This window comes from Drosophila ficusphila, unplaced genomic scaffold (assembly GCF_018152265.1).
Source record: "Drosophila ficusphila isolate 14025-0441.05 unplaced genomic scaffold, ASM1815226v1 contig_607, whole genome shotgun sequence".
In the NCBI taxonomy this organism is placed as follows: Eukaryota; Metazoa; Arthropoda; class Insecta; order Diptera; family Drosophilidae; genus Drosophila; species Drosophila ficusphila.
This window is the reverse complement of record NW_025064537.1, coordinates 2743308-2758341: the sequence shown is the minus strand read 5'-3', so window position 1 is coordinate 2758341 and position 15034 is coordinate 2743308. Positions and strand designations below refer to the sequence as shown.

The window sequence follows — 15034 nt, the reverse complement described above, 5'->3', positions numbered from 1 at the left end:
TAACTCGAAATTCAAGAGACGTTAAAAAACTCCAAATTCGTTTACGTCGGATAGATGGCCAGATGGACAGACGTATTTCGATTCAGATCGTGATGCTGATCAAGAATGTATATACTTTATGGGGTCTCCTTCACTGCGTTGCAAGCTTCTGACTGAAATTATAATACCCTCTGCAAGAGTATAAACAACGACACCTTACAGGTTCTTAAATCGATAGATTTTCCATATCGTACTTGAATTTATTTAATTTCTTTGCTATTGTTCGTTTGCAATTTCATTTTATAAATAAAATTTTGTTTTTGAAGTGCATAGTATGTAATACTATTGGGATATACAACCTAATGATCTAGGCGAAGGGGTATCAATTTTATTATTTATAATTTTTTTTTTTTTGGGAGAGTTAGAGTTTTTACTTTTTTTCATGAAAAATCACTAAACATTGCTGTTTTTTATAAAACAGTTGCCCAGCCAATTAAAATCAAAAATGCGTTATTTGGTGGATGAATCGGATAAATAAAGAGGTGGCTTGTCTAACTTGACAGAAAGTGTTGGAAACGATGTTGTGGCTGAGAAGGTTCAAAGCACGGAAAAGCTTGTACAAAGCAAATACCACAACCTTACAGATAATGTGGTGGAATTGCAGACATGGTGGTAGAGTTAACGACTAAGCTACCGAAATCGTGTCACTCAAAATCAAAAGCAATATTTCAACGTCAAAGAATTTGAATAAATCGAAACAGAGTTCTTTTTTTTGACATCCGGTTGCTGATCAAAGAAAATACCCCCAAAATGGCACCCAGGAAGGCTAAAGTCCAAAAGGAGGACGTCCAGGTTCAGCTCGGACCCCAAGTTCGCGACGGAGAGGTTGTATTCGGAGTGGCCCACATTTACGCCAGCTTCAACGACACCTTCGTGCATGTTACGGATCTGTCCGGCCGTGAAACAATTGCCCGTGTTACCGGAGGCATGAAGGTCAAGGCCGATCGTGACGAGGCTTCGCCCTACGCCGCTATGTTGGCTGCTCAGGATGTGGCCGAGAAGTGCAAGACCCTGGGCATTACTGCTTTGCACATCAAGCTGCGTGCTACCGGAGGCAACAAGACCAAGACCCCTGGACCCGGTGCCCAGTCCGCTCTGCGAGCCCTGGCCCGTTCTTCAATGAAGATTGGCCGCATCGAAGACGTGACTCCCATCCCATCGGACTCCACCCGCAGGAAGGGCGGTCGCCGCGGTCGTCGTCTGTAAATGTCTGAATCTGGAGAGCAGGAGTTGGTCAAAATACAGCATTTGCGTATGATGGCATACACATACACATACATAGGTGTACTGTCATAAACCAGGAATATATAATTAGTGATGCCCCATCCTTGCTCTAAAATAAATGTGTACCCTTAACTTTAAGATTTGCACATAATTAAACAAGTAATTGTTTTTGCGATTTAATAAATGAATTTTAAATTAAGTGTTGCTTAAAAATTATTTAAATTATTTAAAGGGTATTCAAGGTTTGTCTTGCCGAAGTAAGCTTTTGTATTTGTAATTGCATGCTATGCTATATTTTAATTTGCCGATTATCTGAATTCTAAAAACGCCTAGCGAATGAACCGTTTACTATTTTTAAAGTAGTTTTGAGTGTAGCTGAATATTGTTTAATTTTATGAACAACATTATTTCAAATGTTGTTTCCCGTTGCAATAAATCTAATTTTAATATTTTCTTTTGTGTTTTGTGAAAAGAAAAACGAAACTAATGAACCCGGTGAACGAATCTACACAAATTCCATTAGGGCCCTCTCAGAACTTCGGGAGGTTGAGAATTCCTACATGGAGCACTTGAACAACTACGTTGGCGCTCTGCAACGAAAAGTAAAAGCTCTACAAGTGTATGGTTTTCTTAGTTTTTCCCAAAACCCTGATAACGACAGAAGAACTTTTTATCAGGTTGATAGACTCCGCAACTCATGACAATCTTAAAAGTAAGGCTGATCGCATTCGATATGTTTCCAATCCCCTGAACTCCCTTGCACTGGTGAGACGAGCCCATCAAGATTGGCCCAAGTGGATGGCTTACATCAGGGATCAAGAAATGGCGAAAGGTAAGAAAAAAACACCTTTACATTAAGGTACGATAAATATATAAATCTCCTTGCAGTTGATATTAAGGATATGAATAAATTTGTGAATCTTACGCCCAACGCGGAGGATATGCAAGAGGCCTTGCTGGGAATGGATAGAATAGAGCACTTCTACGACCTGAAGTCCTCTGATATGGCAAAGGGTCTTGTGGCAGGCCAACAACTGCAGTAAGAGTATCCCATTAACCTTGTTATAACATTCTCAACTGAAAAGGGTAATCTCATAGAACTCGAATGTCAGCTCCAGATTTAAAAGCATTAGCAGACTATATGTACAATCAATCTGAATATAGACGCGCAGCCCAGTGGTACCGACTAGCTCTAGGAGCTATTACCAATCCCAAGAACAAGATTTCTTTCAAAATCTATGAACCAAAACAAGAGGATATCAAAAAAATGTTTGTAATAAGTCGGCTTCACGAAGGTGAGTATGCTGAATTAAAGGAAGGTTTACTGTATCTTAATCGTTTCCAAAGATAATTCATTATAAAAGTTCAGTCTCCTTTTATATACTTATTTATGTTTCCCCAACCATAGGATCTATCGACAATTTACCCGACTACATCAGGGAACTCTCCAAAGATCCACAGATTCCTCTGGTTCATTTGAGGCCAAAACCACCTCCCACTAGGGTCGAACTAGGATGCAGAGGAATGTTTCCGCCAGGACCTCAATTGGTATGTCGCTACAATACCACCGCGTCGCCATTTATGAGATTGGCTCCGCTGAAACAAGAGGAGATCAGCAGGAACCCGCTCATCTGGTTGTATCACGACGTGATCTTCGACAGTGAGATCGCGCAACTGACTAACAACTTGACTCGAGACGAGATGATCCAGGGCTACCCTGATAAGTATAGAGCTACGGAGAAGCCTTACCGCCTCTTTCACGCCAAAGTCACCGACGACGATGGGAGCAAGTTGGACAAGACCCTGGTGAACCGCATGGCGGATATATCCGGTCTGGATGTCGGCAATGCGACCTCATTGGCCAGAGTCAACTACGGACTGGGCAGCTACTTCCATGAGCATGGCGATTACACAGACATCAAGCTTCATCCGGCAAGTAACCTGTTTTTAAAATAGGTGTACAATCGGTTTTAAACATCTAATATCGATAAATCCCACAAACTAGGAACTTACGGAGGAGGGTGATCGATTGATGACATTTTTGTTCTATGTAAGTACACTGTTTTTACCCTTTCTGGTGGTATTATAATTTTATCAGATGTTTCTACCTCAGAGAAGTATCAAGTATAAGCATATATCCCTCGGCTTGCCAAAGATCGTTTTACTTCTTTTAGATATTAAATATCCTATTAAAGCGTACGCACTAAAAACTAAAGTATCTTCCCATTTAATATAAAAATTAAATTTACAAAAACTATTTTCTTTAAAAAGTTTTAGTATTACACTTCGTGTAGCAACCAAAACATTTATAAAAAACTGAATTAATTTGTGCAACATTACCATGCTGCTTTTTCCTATACTCCTCCTTTGTACATATCATATTTGAGAGATTTTTAAATTTTCCGACTATTTTTCATAGATGACCGACGTCCCGGTTGGCGGTGCCACTCTTTTTCCAGGAGCCAATCTCGCCATCCAGCCGAGAAAGGGATCCGCGTTGTTCTGGTACAATCTGCACAATGATGGCGAACCGAATACGCTGACCAAACACGCTGTTTGTCCCATGATCTTGGGCAACCGATGGGGTAAGTTTAAACCAAGATCTCTAGTTATTTTCTAAACTTATTTTTTTGCATTGTGTAGTTTTGGTAAAGAGCATGTTGTACTACGATCAGATGTTTAAGAAGCCCTGTTACAAGTAAATAAATAAATAAAACCCATTATGTTTTAAAAGCTACACAAATAGTTTTAATAGTTGCTTCTAAATTATGTTGTAATAAGCTAATAATAAGTCTAATTAGCATAAGCGGCTTAAAATTAAGAATCCTAGAGATAAATTTAAAAGTACTTCCTAAGTCGATTATAAATGCTAGCCAATTAATGAGGAGCCACAATATGAGCCACTGGCTGGGTCGTTAGTTTAAATTTCAGTTCGATGGTTGAAAAACCCCCTCAATTCACGTCTTCCTTGCCACTTGATTTCGATGTCTTGATGGGTGGCACATAAAACCACCAGGCGCAGGAAAAGAAGATGACTGAGCCCAGTTTGCAGATCAACGCCAATAGCCACATGTATCTGTAAGAATAGTTTAAGTGATGGTTATTTTTCAGGGAAATGCCACACTTCTTGTCTTACCTGCTGATATAGAAATTGTCGTAGACGAGGCAAGCTCCTCCTGCATCATTGTCGCAGGACTCCTGCCACAAAATGCACGACTCGTCGATCAGGGCTCCAAAGATCAGTGGAGCAGGAATGGTGCCCAGCAGTCGAACCTTTATCCACTGCAGGCCCAGAGCAAAGGATCGCTGCTCATCCTGAACACATCTGCAAGAGATACATATTTATGAAAGTAAATTCGGGCTGAAATACCTCGTTTTTCAGCGTACTAAAAACTGGTATTTCTTTGTAATGTGCTGATTAATTCTATGAACTGGAAGGTCATGTTTAAGCAAGGTTAATAGAAAAATTGTTGTCCCCATTTTGCAATTCTTTACCGTGCATTTACTTTACTAAAATGTTAATGTATTCTGACAGAAAGATGTTTAACCAATTGTACATCTTGAGGTTAGAAAAGCAAATAATAGAATGGGTCTTGTAAAAATGATGATCAAGATCACTTATTCAGTTTCTATTGCTTATGGTTTTAGTTTTTTTTAGCATTCCCCAGATTACGTTTACTGCTATTAAATGCTGTTAACTTTTAAAATTATTATGTAACTCTGAGGTCCTCTTCGGAAGTCCTGCCAAAGAGGTCAAACTTTAAATCTTGTTTAAATTAAGTAGTAGTAGTTGAGGATAAGGAGTACCAGACCTCAAAACTTACCTCAGAGTCGCCGACAAGGCCGGCATTGTGGCGAGGAAGGTGAAGACCATCAGGACGAAGCAGAGGGCCACGAAGAGCGGCAGGGTGCGGCAGGTGGAGTCGCACTTGAGGTTGGTGGCATCCGGGGAGGGAACTGCCTCGTCCACCAAGCCCACGCCCGTGATGCAGCTGCAGTTGTGGTAGCGCTTTAGGCTGTCCACGTGCTCCTCCTGGACGCATCCTGCGAGGCAGGGACTGAAGTACATGACGCCGTCGATGCCGCAGATGGGATCGTAGTTCGTGCGGCTGCAGCCGCAGTTGGAGTTGCATGCCGCCTCCAAGGCTGGTAATTCGGTCCGGGTGGCCAAGTTGTATCCCGTGGTGACGCCAGCGAACTTCGGGTTCGGACACGAGACCAGGAAACAGGTGGTGAAGAGGGCCGCCACCACGGTGGCCATCAGGCACATCTTGATGATGCCGCTGCAGGCGAGGTTCCACTTCTTCACCAAGTAGCCGCCGAGGAAGGTGCCGCCTCCGCCCGCGGGAACCGTGATCAGACCCATCACCAAGGCGGAGTACATCGGCGAGATGCTGAACTGGTTCTCGATCTGCTTGGGCAGGAAGGCGGCGAACCCGGCTATCACCAGGCCCTCGGTAGCCCCGGCCAAATTGAGGAAGAAGAAGGTGGGGTTTCCCAGCAGACTGAGCACCGCGCGGGGCAGCTCCGCCAGTCCCTTGGCCACTTCTCCGGACTCCGTCGCCTCCGCTCCGGTGGCATGCGCCTCGGAAACCCTCTCCAGCTGCAGCTTCTCCGCCCCGGGAAGCACCCTTGGGTAGCCGAAGATGGGCAGCGCTATCAGGAGGCACATGCCAGCCGCGAAGATGAAGCCCAGCCACCAGGCTCCAATCCACACCTTGCTGTCGCTCGTCAGGCTGAGTCTGCAAGGGTAAAGGTTAATAAGCTGAGAATGTTTACAGGGCCTGTAGTTACTCTTAAGTCAAAAGGCCTACAAAAATATTAACTTCATTATTGGATAGCTAAAAAAAAAATTCAGACTTATTCCTAACTAAGTTTTATTAAATATTCTTCAAACCGAAAAACGACTTTGTTCGGTTCATGTATAAACGGTATGAACTTACTTACTAAATAATCGGAAAGGAAATCGTTTTTATTAGTAACTATGTTTTAGTTTATATTACTCCACCAGTGAATTAATTTGTTTGTATTTAAAAAGGAAAATCATCTTAGATATTGGATAATGTGAAATATAAATCGGATTTATTCCTTTTACGACCTCTAGCATTTCTGTTTAATTTTTAACTAAGAATTATGAATTATTCTTCATCCAGCGAATACATTTTATTGTTGGTACTGCAAAATTTTTCAAAATAATAATTAAAACAGATTAATTACAAATTCGTTATTAATACGGATAAAGTGGATCACAAATTGAAACTCAAAACTAAACAGTATCAGATTTTTTTGGCTAACTGAAACTGGAGTTAATATATTTCGCTGAGTAAACTCGTTCAGCAGCGGCTACGAAAGGTCGCAAAAAGTATTTGTTTAGCCCCAGCCACTCGTAAAGAGCTCCAAAATCATAAACACAATTTTCATGTTCTCGACATAATTTACGAACCGAGGGGATGGGTTCGGGCAGACGTGGTGACTTATGGCATCACCTTGACAATAAGCCATGCGGTGGTATCCAGGCGGACTCGCCTCGGATGCAGATGGCTTTCTGCCCCGGAAAGCGGCGAAGGTCTCCGCAAACCTGCTCCTCCTCCTTCCCCATCCATATGGCCACCGAGGAGGTGAATCAAACAAATGCTCATTCTCATTCGCACCTTATTTCCTCGTTGTCAGCGGGAATGTTGTTTTATTACTCTCTGGAGATATTTACACGGCGCGCTGCTTTGTGGCATTTTCCGTTGCCGGGTTACAAATAAGCTCCCCAGCATTCCGCCCCTTTTCCGCCACTTTTCCGACCTTTTCCCCCCTCGCTGAACGGAGTTAAAGCCACCTGCCCTTTATCTCCATCACCGTCAGCAGCTCGGCACCCACGCACTAAGTCGCGCGATTAATAACAATCATACGTATAGCTACGGCCGGATTATCGGATGCACTTACTGGACCGGGTCCACGCTCATCCAGTCCGTGTAGATGAGCAGCAGTTGTCCACCAAGAACGTAGCCAATCGCGGGTCCAACGGTGGCCATGGTGTAGTAGATGCCTGCGGAAACCGAACATTTTATTGGGATGCTATAAAACAGTCATTAAAACAAATTTCGGCAAATGCCAAAATATATCTGTATCTCTATTTGCATGGTAAAGCTCTTACATGCGGCTTTCCTTCTCTTGTGGAATACACTTTCCAAATGACAACCCTATATCTTTTATAATTGATTTGTAGGAAAAGCGTTCATATTACTAAAATTCTTATTAACTTTTAATTGGTAGGAGAAGTTCTATAATTGTCAAAACGAATATTTGTATAATTTCAAAGTTGAACCTAATTTGTATTTCAAGACAAGAGCGACACTAGAAATGAAGTCAGAATTAAAGTTGTTTATTACCTGCTCTATTTGAAGTCATATAATATTAAATAGCAATCAATCTTTCCGTTAAAAGTATCCTTATTTTGGAATAATTACACGTTCTTATTGCTGAAAACGATTAAAGGTTTCAACCAGTCGCTTCGCGGATTCTGCATTTATTTGTTTATCTCCGAGACGCACCGTGCAATCATTTCCCGGGGATGAACCCACCAGCCGAAGGGAGCCCCAAAACAGAGCCAAACTCCCGGGAAGAAGCGAGTTTCAATTGTCTCAGAGCCAGACAGCGATATCCAAAGCGGCGATGCTGGACGGGCTTGATAATTTCGCAGTCGTCTTCGGATGGCCCGATAAACCTAACTAAGAGGCAATAAATTTCAGCTGCCGCTGGCTCTCCCCAGTCTCCCCGGGTCGCGACTGAGTCAGCAACAATCTGGCTCTTTAAAATTGGGTCACCGGGGGGAAGGAAGCCTTCCGACACGAGACACTAGACACTAGACCCAATCCCCCGGCAGGATTCGGAGCTTGGGGGCTTTGGAGCGCAAACAGTAAATAGTATTCGCTCCCTTTGTAGCCTGCCAATAGGGCGAATAAAAATAAATATGCATGTGTGAGCGCAACTAGCAGATACTTTGATATCGAATGAGGAGCGAATCCCCGCCAGAAGTGCGGGTATTTGTGCATACTTCATTTGTTGTGCGACTGCCGCAGACAAAAGTTTGTGCGCGCCTTATCAACGATTGCGCCGCTTGCAACTTACCCAAGTAAACAGACGACATCTTCTTTGAGACGTTCTCATCGATGTAGGTGACGCCCAGCGTGAAGAGGGGCGAGGCTCCGGCTCCGTGGAGCAGTTGGGCGCCCAGGAACAGCCAGACCGTCCAGGTCAGGCTCTCCCCCCCTTCTCCCGAAGCTCCCGCTTCGCAGGCGGTCTGCAAAGGAATATGGTTGATGGGTGTTAGAAGGGCTGAAAGGAATCTCTTTTGAATTAGGTAAGAATCAACCCACCATTGACTGGCTGGAGTTGGATTGTGATCCGGCGGAATCGCACACATTCCCCTCGGCGATGGTGGCTCGGTAGTGGCCCACCAGGAAGTTCGGCAGCAGGAAGACCAGCGATCCCAATCCCATCACGATCAGCCCGACGGCGATGAAGCGCGGCTTGGAGGCCCCTCGTCGTCCGCCGTAGTAGGTGACCGGCACCAGGCAGGCGAAGGAGGCCAGGTCGTAGCCGCTGGCCACCAAACCCATCTGCCGCGAGCGCAGCCCGAAGCGCCGCTCGATTGTCGAGATGGACACGTTGATCAGACCGTTCACTATTAGACCTGTAACATAAGGGGGTTTTAAAAGACATGTAGTAGATAGATATGTCTCCAAAAACATCCTTCAAAATACATATCTCTCATCTATAAAGAAAAATTCGAAACCCTTCACCAATTACAAATGTAGCCAGCTTTTAGGGGATATCAAACTTGTCAATCTACACTTTAATTAAAAGTAAAGCAAATTCAGAAACCACTTTACAAAACATTTTTTTTTAATTAGAAAATCTATATTTTACTAAACATTTTTAAACCTCAAAGGACCTTAAAAGCGTTGATTTTTGTGCAACTATTAAGGTACTAACATTACTTATAAAAGAAGGTTTTCAAAATTTATCTGCAAGAGATTACGGGATTACAGCTTGCCTACCAAGTAAAAAAAAAGATTAAATTTAAACTTAACATAATTTGACTAAGAATTAATATAATAAGATTTGATTATAATTTTACTTAATTCTTCACTTAAGAATCAGCGTTTGCGTCAAAGGATCATCCCCCCGTCGAGGGTAAAAACACGGTTTCGTTTCTCCAGTCAAGACCTTCAACAGATTGTCAAACAATTCACGGTTGTGGAAAGGGAAAAGAGGGCGGAAGACAGTCCTCTTGGTGATGGAGGGGGTTGAGCCAAGTGGCACGGGGCGGGCCATAAATTAAATATCTGTACGACAAATTGATTTTGAGGGCTTAGGCGAGTTTTCTATCATAAATAAATATGTTAGTTCTGGGACCGCCCTTCCAACCTCCAGTGCCATTGTTGCATAGAGTATTTCCTTTTTTCTACGACGAATTCAATTTATTTTTCAATAATCGCCTGAAAGAAGAGCTCTCCTGGTCATCTTTGGTTAGAAAGGTGATAGAAACCCTCACAAGAGGGCGGGAAAATTTAGTGCCAGTGTGGGGGAACACTTACAAGTCATTTACCCCACTAAGTGCAATAATTTAATATGTCCCGATGGAAACCTTGAGACGGGGGAGCTGCTGCTCCGGAGTGGGAGGGAGGGGTGTGTGACCTTTGGCTCCAAGTTGGGAGTGAAGTGTAAACGGCTGCACTGGATACGTGACAATCTGCGATTTAGCATGTGCATCGATTGCAGTGTCTTCGGTTTTGGAAGAGGAGGAGGGAGTGCTCATATTTAAACTGTTTGCCTAATTAGCAGTAGAGATACAATATACCACATAAGTTAAATTAGATAATATTAAGACTTATTAAAGGACATATAGTTGAATATACAAATATTATTATATATAATACAAAATAATTCTGTTATATTTAATATAATTAATTTCTTTTCAAATATAGTTCTTCTTCTTAGATTACATGAATTATATTAAGTCAAATTCATCTTGTTTAGTTATTTAATACACCAATGTTATTGAAATGTAAAAACAACCAATTCCATTTGTAATCTTAAAAGACCTATGCCACTTTTTGGGATAATCTCTTTGCTCCAGAAATTCACATGCTCACATACATATGTTTCAATCACTCCCATTTCTAAAAATCGGATATTAGTTATTCGGGCAAATATGCTGCAGCCACAGATCCAGAAGAAACGACAATAAACCATTTGAATTGTATGCACGGCGAGAGCGGAACGCGGCAATCCGAAATTGTTGCGGATGATTTATGTTAATGCCGTGTCAACTGATTAATATTTTCGGTCACGTGCCGCCCGTCCGGAGTGGGATCCGTAAGCCGAGCCACGGGGAGAGGAAGGCCATCTCTGCGTCACCCACATCCAACCGGAAGTGTTCGAAGGCGAAGTCGAGGGTCAGTCGAAGGCGGAAGCGACGGCCATCCAGCAGCCAAGTGCAACAGATGCCAGCAGGCCATTCGAGCTGCAAGAACTGCATGGAGTCAGGCCTCTGGACTATGGACTCTGGACACTGGACTCAGTTGGCTTACACACGGCACACGGCCAAGGCATAAATCCTGGCAATGAAACCCAGAAACTCTGAAAGAGATGCTGCCGTGAATTCCTCCCATAGTGATCGTGGTATAGCAATTATTTTAAATTTGTGTTTTTAAAACAAAATGTACATTTTTTATAGAAAAACTTAAAGGACAGTCTTGCCGCTTTATTTTAATAATTTATTTTAGTAAATTAAACTCACCGTCGGCATACAGCTAATTAGCAAATGTTTATTAAGCTTACTGTAAACCTTAAATCTTAAAACAATTTCTGTACTTTCAATTACGCGTACTTTTAATGAAAACAATATTTTAGTCCGATTTGAAGTAAAATTAGATTCAAGCTAATCCCTGCGATTAAGCTAAACTGCGATTAATGAAAATATTTTTTTTTAGTTTTTTATGGTTTTTGTTTACATTTTTATTTTTAAACTTTACATAATGAAACTCGCGTTAAAACACTTGAGAGGTGGAAGTGCATGACAACGTTTATAAATCTACACAATTTTTTTCGCATTTTGAATTAGTAATATTATAAAAAGTTTATTTTTGAGCGGGTGCAATATTTTTCCGTGTTACGCCAATATTAATAAATTAATTGTTTTATTTAAGCGGAAATTGGGCGGTGACTTGACTAGCTCTAAGCCTGAAATCGAATTTAGTGTCATGTTTGCACCTTTCAGCCATCCTGGCAGGCATCCAAAAATGTGAAAGCTGGCCTCCATCCAGCGAGTGCACTCCTGCAGATTCTACTCAATCCCCGGAACACGGAACACGGCCTAATCCCCCGGAACAGGGGGTACATAAACGTGTCGTCAGCTCTCGTGAAATTGGCGAATTTTAATTAACCGCTTGAACCCATTAGGAGTGGAGGAGGACACACTTCCCCCCCGAAACTGAGCCGTAGCCATGGCACCATGGCAGCAGTTCGGCTGAGCCGGGGATCTCGAGTTGGGTAAACAGCGATTAACATTGTTTTGATTTATGCCGCTGCCCCCGGAGAAGCGCCTAGGACAACGTCGAGGAGTTGGGGCCCCGGAATGCCATCCCAGTCGAAACCTCTCGGAAATCGCTGGCCGAACTGAGCCCATTTCAACGGGCCTTTCAAACTATTCAAAGTGCGGTGATTTTTTGAGGTTAATGCATCCTCGGGCTAGAGCGTCAACGGCTCCTTGTCTGCTCCGGGCAGATATTAATTTTTAATTCACTCCTATTCACTGGAATATCCGGCTCCAGCCGGGTGCCACCTCCACCTGCCCAGCTCCTCGCCGGAGCTCTTATCTGTTGCACACAGTCCTGCTCGAAGTGCCCCGGATGCTAATGAAGCGATGCGGATGTCCTCGTCGCCTTCGCCATTGCATTGTCTTAGCCGACTCGAGACTCTTGGCTACAGCCTGCCTGAAAGTTTCCCGGCAAAAGTTTGTCTTGTAATCAAGAAAAATACGGCCATGTTGATTCAATACATTCAAGAGGCTAAAGCCTAAGGTTGATCCGGTAGTTATTCCCAAACAATATTTGGAGCCCAGAGTGGTAGGAAAATTTTGCTGGCCTCAAGTTGCTCGAAATAAAGTTAAGCATTTTCATCCTGCTTGTGCACTAAAAACACAAATTGCACGGAAATAGTTTAAATGCATATATTTATCTAATTGGACAAATATACGAGTGTACATAGCCTTAATTATGAAAGATATATACATACATGAGGTGTATGTCATAACTATGATGCCAATCGCAATATTTTTCCCTTGTTATATAAATACTCTAACTCCTTTTTTTAAGTACCTGTTAAGTGTCAAAAAAATGTAAACAAACATAAATTTAAAATATAAACTTTAACACTGTTTGAAATATAAATAGTGTAAGAGGAGTTTTAGCACAGATATCATTCTTTTGAATTCCATTTTGAAAAACATTTTGCACAGATACTTTTTATCAATTTCAGTAGGTGTGGCTACTTCATCGGCGACGTTTTATTTAGAAAGACAGTAAATTAAATTAAAATTGGCTGCGAACAGACATTACTCCAGTACAATGTTACAATTTTAGCAGCTCCGAGTTAAACGCTTCAGCGAGAAGCGGTCCACGAAAATAAACAAATTCGAGCGTGGGCGGAAAATTCGCGAGACGATTCATTTAACGGAATTAAGTGAGAATTCCGGAACGCGAAATTATCGGGAGGCTTACCTTGGAGAGCTCCGCCCCAGCAGAGCCAGAAGAGCGCCCACTTGGCGGTGCAGAAGCGCTGGAGCCACGGCGGATTCCATCCGCACCAGCCGAACCGCTGGGAGTCCGCAACGGAGTCCGCTCCGGAGGAGGCGCTGCCAACCCGACTGGAGCGGGCACTGTTGTTGTTGTTCACATTGGCGCACTTGGGAGCCAGTGCACTAGGAGATTCCAGCTCAATATCACCCTCAGACATGGTTTCACTTTCTTTTTTATTTGCCGCACAAAACACCGGCGATTCGAATGGAACTGCGATCCGCACCGAACGAAGTGCGGAAACTGACTGAGCTCAGAATTTCAAACCGCGCGGACAGAAGCTCAGACCGACTTCTCTGTTAAGGACTCGCCGCTAACAGGACTCTGTAGATGGAGTCCCACCCCGCCCTGTGTCGCCCACTCGAAGCGTCTCGGATTCATGAATGAAATCGCTCTTCGCTTCGTTCGGTGGCACTCGGATTCCCTTATTGTACTCTTGTTGTATATCAACAGTTGTCATGACGCTGCCTTCGTTTACCAAATTATCCGGGGAATCGCGTGGCCAAGTGGCCAAGGCGGGAACTATTCCGCACCAATTTTCAGATAAAAATGATTCCTTTTGTTTATTTTCATTGAAAAATATTTGTTCAGCACTCGCCCGATAATGTTCATATTGTTTGCTGCGAGCACACGATATAACGTGAGAGCTAGAGCTTATTATATCGCCAAATCTAAACAAATATAACAGCGGCTTTTAAAGTAAGCTGAAAATCTCAACAAAATAATTGGTATGATTTTCGAACAAAATAACAAATTGGTTTTATAATTCTATATGAACGGGAATCGGTAAAACTACTCAGGAGAGATGTCCGTAAGTTGGGAAATCGAATGTTTTTTAAAAAAGATAAAAGTAAGAGGGTAATCTGTATTTGTTGAAAAGTACATATGTAAAAGGTTGGAGGAAGAACTCACAATCCGTGAGATCTCGGGAACAGATTCCAATTACTCGTAAGCAGTTTGTTACAACATTTTATTTTCAACATTTTGGATGATGAAAATTATGATATAAATACGCACAGAATAGTGTTTCTTAAAAAAAGCCACCCCCACATAAGCCGCAAGATTCAGTTTATGTGTTGCAACACTTTTGATGATATGCGCTTATATAATATTATACATTATCAACATTTTTAACTTATTATTAACTAATAAAGATAATCCCTTATCTGATTTTTGGTGGCAGCAACAAGAGTTGGTCAAAATAATACTTCTTCCTTTGACCTTTTATATATATTTTACTTAATTGAGTCGTAAACGATTAGGAAAAGCTATATCTAACCAATAAATCTTTAAAAGTAAAACTCTTGATAAAATAAATAAAACGATTCCTCATTGTAATCCAATAGATACCGCATATGCATGTTATCTTTGATAAGATACCTCTTGTGATACAACTCGTCATAGTTGATAAACTGTTTTTATTTTATACTTTTTGCTAACGGTGGTGCCTTTTAACTTAACCACAACCCAAAACATAAATACTAAAATAAAATATAAATGATTTCCTTTTTTTATTTCCTGTAGAACCTTTAGGACTATTTTACTGTTGGATTTTTGGTGCAGGTTCAGATACATTTAAAACTGAGTGACTAGCTTGCATTGAAACTGACAGACAGGACCAAATTAAACCCTGTGGTAACGCCGTTCAAGTATATATATTTTAAGTGGTAGGTAATGTATTCTTTCCTGTGTTGCATTCTTTTAACCAAAGTTAAGGCTAAATTTAGGTTCCGCAACGGAGTGAGATGAAAAATGTGCATTTTTAAAAAACAGGGTGTCTGTTCAAACTAGGCTACAAATGTTAAAAATGTGTGGTGGCAAAGAAAGTTTGTGCAAAGCGAATACCACCATATCTCGTGGTGGAATTGAGCACGAGGTTGATGACCAAGCTGACAAGCAAAAATGGTTGGTGACTGAGC

The 15034-nt window shown here is 42.1% G+C and overlaps 3 protein-coding genes across 3 annotated transcripts; 2 read left to right on the top strand and 1 right to left on the bottom strand.

The window, feature by feature from the left end:
• Positions 1 to 690: 690 nt before the first annotated feature.
• On the top strand, positions 691 to 1462 carry LOC108088143 (40S ribosomal protein S14a-like). The gene has a single exon (XM_017185809.2). It carries the CDS (start codon positions 790 to 792, stop codon positions 1243 to 1245), a length of 456 nt encoding a protein of 151 aa, XP_017041298.1. The 5' UTR covers positions 691 to 789; the 3' UTR covers positions 1246 to 1462.
• A 176-nt stretch (positions 1463 to 1638) lies between these two features.
• Positions 1639 to 4000, top strand: LOC108088224 (prolyl 4-hydroxylase subunit alpha-1). The gene is made up of 8 exons (XM_017185934.2): positions 1639 to 1882; positions 1941 to 2095; positions 2152 to 2302; positions 2362 to 2558; positions 2672 to 3195; positions 3269 to 3313; positions 3683 to 3848; positions 3907 to 4000. Exons 1-8 carry the CDS (start codon positions 1677 to 1679, stop codon positions 3963 to 3965), a joined length of 1503 nt encoding a protein of 500 aa, XP_017041423.2. The 5' UTR covers positions 1639 to 1676; the 3' UTR covers positions 3966 to 4000.
• On the bottom strand, positions 3989 to 13347 carry LOC108088223 (solute carrier organic anion transporter family member 4A1). The gene is made up of 7 exons (XM_017185933.2): positions 13041 to 13347; positions 8631 to 8947; positions 8383 to 8554; positions 7198 to 7300; positions 5088 to 6005; positions 4400 to 4588; positions 3989 to 4339 (listed from the first exon to the last, which is right to left on the bottom strand). The coding sequence occupies exons 1-7, from the start codon at positions 13273 to 13275 to the stop codon at positions 4216 to 4218; spliced, it is 2058 nt and encodes a 685-aa protein (XP_017041422.1). The 5' UTR covers positions 13276 to 13347; the 3' UTR covers positions 3989 to 4215.
• Between the last annotated feature and the right edge of the window lie 1687 nt (positions 13348 to 15034).

Excerpts from the sequence above, each read along its gene's own strand:
- LOC108088143 (XM_017185809.2), top strand. The coding sequence starts at position 790 with ATGGCACCCAGGAAGGCTAAAGTCCAAAAGGAGGACGTCCAGGTTCAG.
- LOC108088224 (XM_017185934.2), top strand. The coding sequence starts at position 1,677 with ATGTTGTTTCCCGTTGCAATAAATCTAATTTTAATATTTTCTTTTGTG. Across the intron at positions 2,096-2,151 it reads GGATCAAGAAATGGCGAAAG|TTGATATTAAGGATATGAAT; the intron begins GTAAGAAAAAAA and ends ATCTCCTTGCAG. Across the intron at positions 2,559-2,671 it reads AATAAGTCGGCTTCACGAAG|GATCTATCGACAATTTACCC; the intron begins GTGAGTATGCTG and ends CCCCAACCATAG.
- LOC108088223 (XM_017185933.2), bottom strand. The coding sequence starts at position 13,275 with ATGTCTGAGGGTGATATTGAGCTGGAATCTCCTAGTGCACTGGCTCCC. Across the intron at positions 8,948-13,040 it reads CTGGGGCGGAGCTCTCCAAG|GTCTAATAGTGAACGGTCTG; the intron begins GTAAGCCTCCCG and ends CTTATGTTACAG. Across the intron at positions 4,589-5,087 it reads GCCTTGTCGGCGACTCTGAG|ATGTGTTCAGGATGAGCAGC; the intron begins GTAAGTTTTGAG and ends TATCTCTTGCAG.